The 14,190-nt window shown below is 36.0% G+C and overlaps 1 protein-coding gene across 2 annotated transcripts in view; it reads right to left on the minus strand.

The window, feature by feature from the left end:
* Positions 1 to 14,190, minus strand: part of LOC107655117 (DENN domain-containing protein 3-like) — a 36,197-nt gene that overhangs the window by 9,661 nt on the left and 12,346 nt on the right. For both annotated transcript variants that reach the window (XM_016442537.1, XM_016442536.1), the window contains exons 11-17: positions 13,425 to 13,521; positions 13,239 to 13,342; positions 9,851 to 10,029; positions 7,051 to 7,581; positions 2,657 to 2,916; positions 2,410 to 2,580; positions 477 to 606 (exon numbers count right to left, since the gene is read on the minus strand). In XM_016442537.1, the coding sequence (XP_016298023.1) occupies positions 477 to 606; positions 2,410 to 2,580; positions 2,657 to 2,916; positions 7,051 to 7,581; positions 9,851 to 10,029; positions 13,239 to 13,342; positions 13,425 to 13,521 (1,472 nt within the window). The remainder of the gene's footprint in view (positions 1 to 476; positions 607 to 2,409; positions 2,581 to 2,656; positions 2,917 to 7,050; positions 7,582 to 9,850; positions 10,030 to 13,238; positions 13,343 to 13,424; positions 13,522 to 14,190) is intronic.

Raw genomic sequence — 14,190 nt, forward strand, 5'->3', positions numbered from 1 at the left:
CATGCGTTTGTGTGATTTATTAAAGTGTGTGTGAATGTAAATAAATACAATGTGAATATACAAATAATAAATACAAATAAATTAGATGAAAATAGATAAGATAACTATGTTATAGTGCACTTCCACAACCTACTGAAAACTACTAAATATTGTGGGTGTTGGATTTATAACAAGACGAAATGAGAGCATCACTGTGAAAACAACTCATTTAATGTCGATTGTCTTGTTTTCATAGCCACTGGAAGCCAAAATCATAATCAGATATTAAGACAATCGACATAAACTAATTATGTTTTCATAGTCACTGGAAGCCAAAATCATAACCAGATATAATCACCCAACCAACTTCAGACAGCAACATCAAACACCAGTTTATTTCTGTAAGTGATGCACGTTCAGCCATAACACACTACAAAGCCACAGTAAGAAATCTGTGAATGGGCTTCTCAAAACAGCACTTATTGAGTGACACACACCCTCAAGCTTCTTCTTGTCGAAGTAGGCCAGTTTGGTAGCAGCGAAGATGGCTTTCTGTGACTGCAGGCAGCCGACCACAGCATCCATCAGCAGAGCGTTAGTCAAGGCCTGCTCCATGAACTGAGGGTCCTGTAGACACACATCACAGCACACATTCACACGGCCGTCTAGAGCACAGGAGAGACACTCCTGACCCTCAGGACACAAAAACAAAACCCAACACTACTGCGCTGAACTCTGACACCTCTCATCGAAACCTGCATTCAGTCTGCTGTCTACTCTAAACTACCATACTGTGTTGTTCTGTTACACTATGGCCTGGCTTCATAGACAGGGCTTAGACGAAGCTAGGATTAGGACATAGTTCTATTAGGACATTTAAGTATCGTTTATAAATGTGCCTTAGAAAGTAACAATACTGACATGCTTTAAAATCAGTCAGTGCATGTTTCTTTCAGTTAAAACAGCTCATGTCATGCATTTTAGTCTGGGAAACCGGGGGGCATATGTTCTGGGGTTTTCAGTGTCTGAAATCGATCCACGTCCATCTGAACCACTTTTTCACATTCACATAATTTCCAACATTTTGGTAGAGAAAGTTTTCGCACTGTCAGACCGATTTGTAACAAGAAGCATTTATAAACCTGCCAATAAGCACATACTTAAAAATCTCTCTGCAGTTTTCCACCAAAATAAAAGCTTGAGGGTTTTAACATTTGAAAATGAAGATTATAAAACGGAGAGTTCCGGTCCTTGATTCTGATTGGCTGAGCCCGGGGCTTATTGCTTTAATTTAAGACTTATTATTATTATTATTAATAATTCCATTTATTCCAAAAATTTAAGATATATCATTACTGTAACTTAGTGTAAAATAAAATAATGAATATACTTATCAAGTATGCATTTATTTATTCCAAGAATGTTTTTATGTATTTAAGACATGTCAGTACTGTAACAGTGTTAAATCAAATTATTATTAATATTCTTATCAAATATTTATTTCAAGACTTAAAATAAAAGTAAAATAATATAACAATTTAGTTAAGTACACCTCCACAAAAACCTACTAAAGGAAAAATACTAAAAAATTATCTTGATTATTTTATTTTCATAATCGCTTGTATCTGAAATAAATAAAATTAATTAATAAAAAAAAAAAAAAAATGTATTAATTGCCCAGCCCTATTTCAGACTAATGTACAAGAACTAAATAATGGCCGTTTAGCCAGAATAAACTAAAATAATAATTTTCTCTTAATTTTTTTATAATTACAAAATTATAACAATAACAACAATAAAGAATAGTTTAAAAGCAATAAAGAATGTTGAAATTAAATCAGCAGCAATATGAGACATTAAATGTTCATCATATTGCTGTTCAAAATCGCAACATGACAAAATTATCATTATAAAACGGATAGTTCCGGTCCTTGATTCTGATTGGTTGAGCCACGTTCGTAGCCATTGTAAATTACTCTACAAACACACACCTTTGTTTACATTTGTAAACGTATCACTACACTTTATTTGCTCTGTTTTATTTTGTGAAACCTTACTACGTATATGGAATAACCGTTTTATAAAGCAATAAACCCCTTGAAGCCGTGGTTTACAGTGAATTTATAATTCACTCCACTTCGCGTCGTGCCTAACAACGCCCCTTAGCTGTTATAAATTCACTGTAAACCACGGCTTCTTGGGGCTTATTGCTTTATAATAGGCCTATAATTTATAGACCAAATTGTGCAGTCCTACACTGTAAATAAATAAAAAACAATCAATAACACTTACTAAAAAATATTTAATATTATATTTGTTTGCTTGCATGACAAACTATTTTCTTAGTTAATATTTCAGTTAATGTCAGAGTGGTTCAGCTGATCTAGGAGATGAATTTGGCTAAATCAAAGACTGAAGCAGTCATCAAACCTTATGATCGTCCGCCATCTTCCTGCCGGCCCACATCTCTTTGATCATCAGGTGCCAAAGGTCACACTCCGACTTCAGATTGGCCTCGAACGTCTCCTTCCTGAGGGAGGTTTTGATCTTCAGCGCCGGGATCCTCAGCAGAAGGAAAGGAGCGGATGATATCTTCACGTCCTGGATGAGAGGAATAAAGTCTTTCATGATTACAGTTCAGCCGGAAACACTTAAACCTGGGCTGAGCGATCCTGACCTCAATATCTCTGAACTTGGTGATCTCCACGTATCCCGGCCGGCCCTCCGTCAGCAGGAAGAGCCTGCGCTGGGTCATGGCGATCTTCCCCACGCCGTGGCTGGTCTTCACCGAGGACGAGAGCTTGTAGACACATTCGTCCGTCTCCAGGTGCTCCAGCACGACGACCGGCAGATCCACGTCCTGAGCCGCCGCTTCGGTCTCCTTCCAGAAGTTGTAGAAGAAGCAGAAGGTCTCTGGATCCACCTGCTTCTGCTGACCTGTGTGGAGGAAAGATCGCAAACATGAATTTTACTGTAGATCTTGGGCTTTCAATCGTTTAGATGCAATGGAGGCACCATCATCCTAAAAAAATAATAAAAAGCAGCTATACATTTTCATAGATAAAAACTTAATTTATACTGTTATTTATTATAAATGTGTTAAATATTATTTGGAAAATATTTAGTTTTTATTTCACTATGCACTATACTACTGTACTGTTACATGTATTATTTATTTAAATCATTTTTAAATATATATGTGGGTCAAAAACGTTAAGATGTCCGCATCAAAAGAAATTTACAAAAGTGATTATATTATGTCCATAGTAAACATTAAATGTCTACTTTTAAGATTTCAAATAAGTTTTTGAAGAATAAAATGTCAAAATTTGGTTTAAATAATGTTCCATTGTCATTCAGTGTAACACTTATAGTTATGTAAAAATTTAAACAACATGCTTATTCTGACCTGTACATATTCAAATATATAAAAGAATAAGGGAGCATATAAAATTTTATTGTTTTAAATGAGTAAAAACTTCTTACTGACAAATGGGCAAAACCTAGGATAGTGGCAAATTAAAAAAAACGTTTTAATTTAACTATGCATGTATATATTTATATTCTAGTTTTATTTACATTTTCATTTTATTTTACTATTTGTTTATTTTTTTATTTTTACACTGTTTTCTATAAACTTTGAATGATTAATTGATTATGTAATTTATTTATGTATTTATTTATATATTTTAATCTATTTTTATTTAGTTAGTTTCATCTTAGTTTTATTTATTTTTACACTGTTTTTTTCTCTAAACTTTTGGTTGATTGATTGATTGATTGATTGATTGATTGATTGATTGATTGATTAGATTTCAAATAAGTTTTTGAAGAATAAAATGTCAAAATTTGGTTTAAATAATGTTCCATTGTCATTCAGTGTAACACTTATAGTTATGTAAAAATTTAAACAACATGCTTATTCTGACCTGTACATATTCAAATATATAAAAGAATAAGGGAGCATATAAAATTTTATTGTTTTAAATGAGTAAAAACTTCTTACTGACAAATGGGCAAAACCTAGGATAGTGGCAAATAAAAAAAAACGTAAAATAACAATTAATTAGTATTTGGGGTGAAAGTAATTAGTTTTTTAATGTCATCAATTGATTTTTGTTGTAAATATGCCTGACAAGATTGTTACACTAAATTACATTTTAGTGGTTGTCTTCTGTAAATCAGGGGAAAATGTATTATATTTATCTTTTGCTCAGAAAAACAAAAACAAAAATACAATTATATTAAACAAAAAACTTTTTAATTACAAATTTTTTTTTTTTGAAAAACAACAATTTAAAGCAGTATTGTTTTTATGCTTGAACCCTTTTTTGTCTTTGACCCATGTATTTATTTAATTTAATTTAATTATATATTTATTATTTTTATTTAGTTAGTTTCATCTTAGTTTTATTTATTTTTACACTGTTTTTTTCTCTAAACTTTTGGTTGATTGATTGATTGATTGATTGATTGATTGATTGATTGATTGATTGATTGATTGATTGATTGATTGATTGATTGATTGATTGATTGATTGATTGATTGATTGATTGATTGATTGATTGATTGATTGATTGATTGATTGATTGATTGATTGATTGATTGATTGATTGATTGATTGATTGATTGATTGATTGATTGATTGATTGATTGATTGATTGATTGATTGATTGATTGATTGATTGGCTGGCCATTTAATTATAAATTTATATATTATAATTTATTTTTTTATTTATTAGTTTAGTTTAATAATCTTCATTTTTTATTATTTATTTATACATTTTTACACTACTTTTTTTCTTTAAACTTTGATTTAATGGGTAGGACTGTGTAGTTTTAAAGAGTTGTCATTTACTCATCATTTGCTCTCTATTATGTTCCAAACCTGTATGACTTTCTTTTTCCATGAACACAAATTCACGAATACAAAAACAGAGAAAAGGGACAAAAGTGGCAAAAAACACTAAATAAAATCAGTCACATGACTCATGCACTACACTGTCCAAACTGCGGTTCTTCTGAAGTCATATGATGCTTTGTGTGAGGAACAGACTCAAATTAAATCATTGTATGCTAATGATATATTCAAATATGATGTGGACTTTAAAATGAATAAAGTGTCTCTTCTGCATTACACAAAAGAAGGAGCGTCATGTAGTTTGAGAACATGAGCATGAGTAAATGATGAGTGAATTATTGCAGATCTTGTGACATCTGAGATAAAGGTGCTTTCTTTACTTTATGGCTCCAAGCAATAAAGCGTCATGGTAAATTCCAGTGAGATATACTGTATATATAAACAGCACACAATACAGCAAAAATATCTCCTTAAAACCTGAATGTTTACTGAACAGTTGTGCCTTGCATTCTTCAAATGTTTTTAAATAAAAGAATGAGTGTATGAGTAAGAAATGCATTTGACACACACGACGAACACAAACCTGTTCTACTAATACCATCCAGGAACGTGTCACAGAGCTTTAAATGTTACATGACTTTAAACAGACAGGAAATGATTAACCAGCGTTGTGCTACTCGAGTAAGTGAACACAGGAGTACAGCTAGAGGTTAAACACAAACTGGGTTAAAGATGGCCGCTCTGAATGTGGCTAGCTGAAGAACATTCCTTCACGCACACAAACACACACACACACACACACACACACTCATGCAGGTACGGAGTCACACGTGTGCCATCCTGCCGTGATGCTGTTAGTACTGATGGCACATGCAAGCTATGCTTACCCTCCAGCTCAAGGTAAAACACAGACTGGGAAGTGGAATCCACACCTGACAAACCAAAGCCATTTTTACCAAAAACACTAGTGTTGCATAATACATCAGTGAGCATATCACTATCAGCCAATATTAATATCAGCATATTCCAGTCGCTGGGCCAATATTGGAAGCAGATATTATCACTAATATAATATATTCCAACTGTATATTTTACACAACACAGTAAAAATACTAGTTGTAAAATAATTTACAACTATGGCCATCAACTGCTGCATCAGCCAAATTTATATAACAGTACTATCGATCTATCTATCTATCTATATATCTATCCATCATCTACCTGTCTATCTATCTATCCATCTACCCATTCATCCATCATCTACCTTTACATTTTAATTTAATTTAATTTAAATTTAATTTTTAATTCAATTGTTTTAATACCTTTTTTTAATTTAATCATCTACCTATCTATTTACCCATCCATCCATCCATCCATCCATCCATCCACCATCTACCTGTCTATCTACCCATCATCCATCCATCATCTACCTGTCTATCTACCCATCATCCATCCATCCATCCATCCATCCATCCATCCATCAACATCTATCTATCTATTTAACCATCCATTCAATCTGTCTATCTACCCATCCATCCATCTTCAATCTGTCTATCTACCCATCCATCCATCTTCAATCTGTCTATCTACCCATCCATCCATCTATCCATAATCTACCTGTCTAGCTACCCATCCATCCATCATCTACCTGTCTAGCTACCCATCCATCCATCCATCATCTACCTGTCTATCTACCCATCCATCCGTCTATCTGTCCCTGCACCCATCATCTCTCCATCTATCTATCCATCTATCCTGCACATTCAAATTTGTTACAGTTGCGCTAAAACTAATATGGCGTCTGAAAGCTGAGGTTGATGGTCAGTTTGTGTGTTCAATTTTTGACCAACTTTTTCCACTTCTGATGTCATTTCTAGCGAGAAATTAGTATTGTAGTAATAAAATATTTGCTTAGTTATCACCAAAGTTCCAGATATAGATCTTTGTTCTAGATCATTAAACTGTCTCCGAAGTCTGTCCAAAATCAGTTTTGGAAGGTACCTTCACACACAAGCGCTGCCTGCAAAGTCATTGCCTGATAGGGCAGCAAGGCATCAAGTCAGCTGCCTAAGCTTTCAGAAGCAGCCTTGGATTTCAAGAACAGGAAAGGTTGCCAGATCTCGATAAGTTTCCCTAGCCAATTAGTTTGCTCATCACTTTGGCCCAAACAAGCAACAGCTCTATTCTGATTGGCTGTGCTTTGTACCCACCCACAGTGAGTGCCTCAAACAGCCGCTGGATGGTGTCCTGATCCTTCACGACGCCAGATTCCTGAACACGCCGCACAAAGTCCTCCATGTGCAAGTGTTTCTTGGGCAGTTCGAATCTCTTCACCGTCCCGCCATCCATCGGTCGCGCCCGCTCCCGTTCATTCTCTCTTTTCACCCGGCTGATCAGACGCTTCAAATCGGGGCGTCGCTCGGCCATCCTCCTCTCCTCCGCCGGCAGAGACTCGACCAGCGCGTTCAGCAGCTCGTTAGGAAAGATGTCCATGTCTGTCTTATACAAGCTCTGGAAGTCTCCGAGGGCATCCACGCGCTTCCCGGCAACAGAGTTCACCAGTCCTCGTAAGTAATAATAACGGGCCAGGAGGGCGGAGTCATCTGGGGTTGCCGTGGAGATGGCTTTGCTCAACTCTTTGATGAGATCATTGTAGTAACTCTGAACGTATTGGTAGGCGAGCGGAGGAGGGAATTCTGGGAGTTTAAAGGTTTTGATTGGCCTTGAGGGACTCCAGGAACCTGTTCACATAAAATAGGAGATAAGTGACACTTACTATGACTTTGTTCAACGTTTTATAGATGACACAAAATCAAATTTGACTATATTTACTTTCTTTCTTAAATACAAATTAAAGTTTTATAGCTTTTAGTCTGTCTATGGGCCTGTTTACACCTGGTCACTTCATGCGTTTTCTCTCATTGGATAGAGAGGTGTAAATGCCCTCTGAAACACTTTGGAGATGGATTAAATCCGATCTCTCAAACCACTTCAGGAGGTGATCTGGGCCGCATTCCAGACGAAACTGAACAAGTGTGAATGCATCTGGATGTTAAAGCCACATTTGTAAAGTTTACTCCTCCCAAAATGTTAAAAAATAAACATGTGAGAGCGTGTTATAGGCTATATGATGTGTTGTAGTCAGATATGACAGCACTAATGCAACACGCATCGCTGTGGATGAGTAGCTGAGTGTCTCCTGTTGTGGTCTTTCATCTTGAAATTATCTGATGATGAATAAAATGCAGCGCATATCTGTCGCTTTTGTTGATGTGAACTCCATTAAATTTCCATATAGTGTGGGAATTTGTAGATCAGATTTATATCAGATTTGCAGAGACACATTTATATGGCCAAGTGTAAATGGAACCGTTTTAACAAATCAGACAGCTATCCGATCAGAGAAAACACATGAAGTGACCAGGTGTAAACAGACCCTATATGTTAGTGCACACATGGTTGACAAAATAAACGTATAGCAGATATACACATTTCTCTTCCAGGAAAATAAACCAAAAATATTGATGACATCACCTGCTGAGGGCATATGCTCTTTTTTATGTGCAATAAACACTCTATAAAACAGTGCTTCTCAGCAAACTTTTACGGGGGCCGCAGGATTAAAATAGATTAAATTAAGATTATTACAGAATTAATATAATTAATATCAATATTATTTAAAAAACATTAATAATTTTAATATTAATGTATATTTAACATAAATGTTAATGATCTCAATTAAAATGCTAAAAAACTCAAAATGCTTAAAAGATTAAAGGTAACATATCATGAAAATCGGATTTTTCCAGGTTTTAAGTGCTATAATCAGGTCCCCGGTGCATCTACCAATCAAGGAAACGTGAACAAGATTAACCCAGTAACTTTGTTTTGGGAAGCCTTTTTCTGCAAGCGTCTGAGAAAACGAGCGCGTCTGATTTCGCTCCCTTGGTGACGTTGCAAAGGGATCTCATTATAATATTACCGCCCCTTAATCTGTTCACGTTTCTACCCATGGCACCTTCATTTTGATTTCGCAAGCGACAATGGTGTACCAGTTCTAATGGCAAAAGTTTGAGCAAAATATGCTAACTGTTCTGCCTTTGGCTGCACAGACGAGCACAGAACACTATTTAGAGTCCCAGCCTCAGAGGAGACAAGAGAGCAGTGGATTTATTGATTTATTTAATGTATATTGCTGCTGCCACACAGATCTAAAATAAACATGTGATTTATTTCCCAGCTGTTTACATTCACAGACATAACCGACTGTTTTTGTAACTCATGTGTGTTTTTAACATAAACTTGTGTGTGAATGAGAACTTAGTTTAGTACTCACATGCTGTGAGAGCCGCTTTCTGTCCGTGTGCTTCGGATGTGTGCTCTCAGAAAACCGTATATCAGAAGTTTAAACTAATATGGTTTAAAACACATAATTTCAGCGCGATAAACATGATAATCAGAACCAAAACAGATGTTCTATTCTGGACAAGTGGGCGGGGGCAGCAGCTCATTTGCATTTAAAGAGACAGGCACGAAAAACAGCGTGTTTCTGCTTCCACTCAAAATGGGCATTTTCAAAATGATGTAATAAATGATCTGTGGAGTATTTTGAGCTGAAACTTCACAGACACATTCTGGGGACACCAGAGACTTATATTACATATTGTAAAAAGGGGCATAATATGTCTCCTTTAAATAATTTTAAAACTATGTAACAACTGAAATGCTAAAAAAACTAAATCAAGATGTAACTAAATCATTTTTTCTCTCAATAACTTGTTATATACTTTATATGTTATACTTTATATTGTTTTTATACTATGAATAATGTAATATATTTATCTTATTTATCTTAAAAGAGAAGCACGTCCTGCAATATCTATGGCACCAACACTACAATAAAGAAAAAAAAAACATTTATTAAACCACATGAATCCCTGGAGGTTCCCTGGTTAATACTTGTTTCAGAATATATGATATGTTGTTAAAAGTTTAGTCAAGTTTCCTCACAGCTGTGGAAAGGCATGGTCCTCATGGACGTCTGTCGGACCGGGACGGTGAGCAGGCGGTGGTCAGCCAGGTTTGGCATACTCACCCCCAGCCTGCTGCTCAGGCCGATCTCTGGTCTGATGTACTTGCGGATCTCCTCCATCGCTGGTCTGCGAGGAGACTCTGTCATGGCTCTCATCCTGAGCAACAGAGGTGGAGATATGTTTTATTTCAGCTCATTCATGTCAGATAATATCACCCAAACTAAATCTTTAAAAAAAGATTGTGTTGTTTTTTAACCTAATGGCTTGTACTGCATGTGTGACCTGCTGATAATCATGTTCCTCAATGAGTAGAAATGAATGGGAACATGATTACAGTAAATACACTTACAGCAGGTAAACATGCAGGACCGTGAAAACTATGCTTCACTTTTGCAGAAGAAAAACACAGGCTGCTGTGACAGAATCACTTACAAAACCTGTTAAGTTACACACAAACTAATGCCATTACCAGCTAAAAAAAAAGAAAAAAAAAGAACCCTGGTTACTTTTCCTTGGTATCTGTTACCAGGAAGAGACGAGTCAAAATTTTCTGAAAAATGGTCATACTTTAGTTTTTGTCTTTTGTCTGCTTTTGCTTCTGCTTATCTTTTGTCTGCCTTTCACATGCGAGATGTTTTCAATGGTACACACTGGTATGTAGGTTTGCTGTGGTGGTAAATATAGCGTTTAACTTCCCCTTCCTTCAATAGAAAGCATCACACTGAGACAGATTCATGCCTCATTCTCATTGCTGGACAGAAAGGGAATGAGGAGGTGATGATGTTTTTTGTTTCCTGTGATGACTAACTGTTTCCTGTATTTGTTTGACACCTATTTGTGTCTGTTTCTGGTCACCAATGAGCCCTATAAACAGTGATCAGTCTATTAGGCTGGATTTACATGCACAGATCCCATGTATTCTCACTAATCTGAATAGTCACATTCCCGATTACTAACTTTTCATCAAGCATCCCTAATGCACGATCAGCTGAAAAGTTGTAAACAATAGAGGCTTTTGCACCAGAGGAACCTTTTCATAGTTCCTAGAACTACTGGTGGAAGTTCCCGCTTTTTGGCATGTTCGCACCATAGGAATTAGGAACGGTTTTAGTTCTAGGAATTCTGTTTGCAGGAACTAAATTAGCTCCTACTTCAGAGAAGGGTCTAAAACAGTTCTATAGGAACTACCAGTGATGTAAGTGTATGCTGATTGGCCAAACGCATACGAAACACTGGCTACACGGCATTTTTAAAAAGCCATGTAAAAATATTTACTCCACAAAAATGGAAAACAGTGACAATAACGGCATTTACCTGTTGTGTGCAGCATTCTCAGCCTCAATGATAACACTGCAAGTTGTCATAGGAGATTTAGTCAGATTTTCATGCTCTTTCAATCACGTAAATTGTGCGTTTACATTACAACTCCAATATCACGAAACGCCACGACACACAACAAAAACAGCTCCGATCACGGCATCCTCCATTCACCGGTTGTTGATGTTTGTAAATGCCGCACATAAAGATAGCTATGTTTCCATCCACCTATTTTTATGTGCATTTTGGAATATCGCATAAAAAAAACGCTGGATGGAAACGCCAAGATGCGCATAAATTCTAAAAATGCGTATAAAAACGTATGTGCACATTTGAGTAGGATAAACTTTTTATCCAATAAGAAAAAATGCGCATAAACTACGATGGAAACACATTTACTGAATAAATTCCTCCATGCGCATCGAAAAAGTCATGCGACTTGTGAAACAGGATAACTTGACTAGCAGCGGACCGATCTCGTTCACAGCATTTATATGTTGTTATGGTCATTCTGAAATGCCTGAGCAAAGTCTGTCGTCAAAGTATTTCTGTATAATTGTCTTACACGACTGCGTTCCCAAACAGCTGGCATCCACCTCCGAAAGCAATGACTGCATTTATTGTGTTTCGTCTGCTCGCTCTGAGGCACAAGTAATTTATCATATATAAAAATTATTGTATTCAGTGGCTTCTCCTAGTGATATTTAGTGCCAGTTTACCAGGAAGTGACCATTTTGTTCTCTTTGACTCATTGGATGGAAACAGTGCTTTATTCGCAAATGTTTTATGCAATATTCCGAGTTTAATTAGAATCTTTGGATGGAAACATAGCTGATGTTGCTGTCGGCTGCTTCAGAGTTCCTGCTGCTGGTGCGAATGCAAACAGCATAACGGCCTAAGGGAGAAATTGATTCTCTAGGAACGACTAGGGTTGGTTATCGAAAACTTCCATTTTCCAGAACGTTCCATTTTAGAACCAAGAACCGAATTTCCAAGAACCGGGTATTCGATAAGATGCATGCATTCCGATTCTGCTTAACGATTCCTGCGTTCGCATTTTAATGTGATTAAAAACTATTTAAGTTCAGGAACGGAAAGAACTTGCGCCCTGTTTGCGTGCAGCGCACACGAAGCGCAAGCGCGAGCACAGAGAACAGAGGTCGCGGTACGGGTTCCCGGTTTGTGTCCGTTCTCGAACCGTTCCGTGTATTTCCACTGTAGAAAAGGTTGTTCTGGGCCGAAACTGACTTCTTTCATATTTGTCAACCAATACGCAGAAAACGACGTCAGTATATCATCATAAACACAGACGTTTTTGTCTTACGTGAACGTAAACAGATGAGAAAGAAAACACACATGTACAGTATTTTTAGATCTGCGTGCGTTCGGTGTTAAAGAGACAGCAGCCTAATAAACGCACTGCCTGTCATTAATGTTAATCAAAGAACAAAAGAAAATCATTCACTGATCTTGACTGAATATATTTAATAACTTTAATTGATTAATCTATATTTTATTTATGAAAAGAAAACTATGCAGTTTTTAAACTTTTAATTAGTTTCTGTACCTGAAATTTTGTTCAGTTGTATTTATTTATGATATTGCTAATTGATTTGTTTGTTCCTATCTTATTACTGACTGTTTACTTGTCTTTAACACTGTAATATTTGAAATTTATATTAATCTAGTTGTTTTTGCTGTGGTATATTTTTTTAAAGCATAGGCAAAATTCCTCTTGCAGTGTTCTGTAGGCTGCTGATTTTTGCTCGTGTTATTCAGCTGCAACAGAATGCAAAAAAGAAGTCCTACCTCAGAAAGAGGATTTAGAAATTAACAACTGATCATGCAATTTGTATTTTTGGCCTGCTTTCTTGATTGTCATTTACTGTAAATGTACTTAATTTATATGCTTTGGCATGGTAATGCAAAACGAGTAATAACAAATAACTGAAAAATAACACAGAATATTCTTTTAATGAATAAAAACTGGACACAGGAAGAAAAAAAAAAAAAGAGATGAGAGTCCATTAATGTTGACTTTTATTTACCTGCGAGTCTCTGAGCGGATGTTCAGCTGCATGTGAGTGAAAGCGTCATTCTTCCTGTTCAAGCGGTCCCGTAGAAATGAGTGGAATATATGAGTGTCTAAAACCTACAAGCAAACACACATGAGTGAGTGGGTTTGGTAGAGAAGCACATGCTGAGTGTATAACCGAACGGGAGTCTTTATTTACCTTCTTGTAGAACTCGTGATCGGTCGTCTCTCTGGACCGGAGGAACTCCTCGCTGTTGAAAACTCGATGCTCATAGTTCAGGAAGTCACAAACTTCACTACAGAAAGCAGAAAAAGACTGCATATGGATTTCAGATCAAACACAGAGCAAAAAACAACATCGCTGTGTTCACATTTCAGCAGGAGAAACTGCAGGATGCTTCTGTTAGAGAATAAAACCTTTTAAATACTTGTTTTTCAAATAAATCCGACCAAAGCAGAAATGACAAGATGTTTAAGTTCTGAAAAGTTTTTTTTCAATCTAGAGTAAATCACAGCATTCTGTGATGAGAAGAGTTTAGCCAGTCATAACTGAGGTCGTTTACATATGACACATAGGTAGAATTCTTTAAAATTATTTTACCATTGTATAATATAATATAATATAATATAATATAATATTTAGGGGTGCTCCAATTGATCGGCTACCGATCACTATCGGCCGATAATCACATTGGGATGATTGATCGGCGGTCTCTAGGTGATCGGTGATCGGCCTCAAAAACCCTGATCGGAGCACTCCTAATAATATTCCAATTATGGTTATTGTCATTAGATTCTTATTACAGTAATACTTTTTTTTATTTATTTTTTTACTTTTTTGTAAAACATTGCTTTTTGCAAGTTGTGGCTTTCTAGAAAAAAAAAACATTTATATGGAAAAGAGTTTATTGTTTGTTGGCATCAGTGTTATTTTAGTACTATTCATATACTGTTGTGGTATTTAT

The sequence above is a fragment of the Sinocyclocheilus anshuiensis genome, unplaced genomic scaffold (genome assembly GCF_001515605.1).
Source record: "Sinocyclocheilus anshuiensis isolate Anshui unplaced genomic scaffold, SAMN03320099.WGS_v1.1 scaffold515, whole genome shotgun sequence".
NCBI lineage: Eukaryota > Metazoa > Chordata > Actinopteri > Cypriniformes > Cyprinidae > Sinocyclocheilus > Sinocyclocheilus anshuiensis.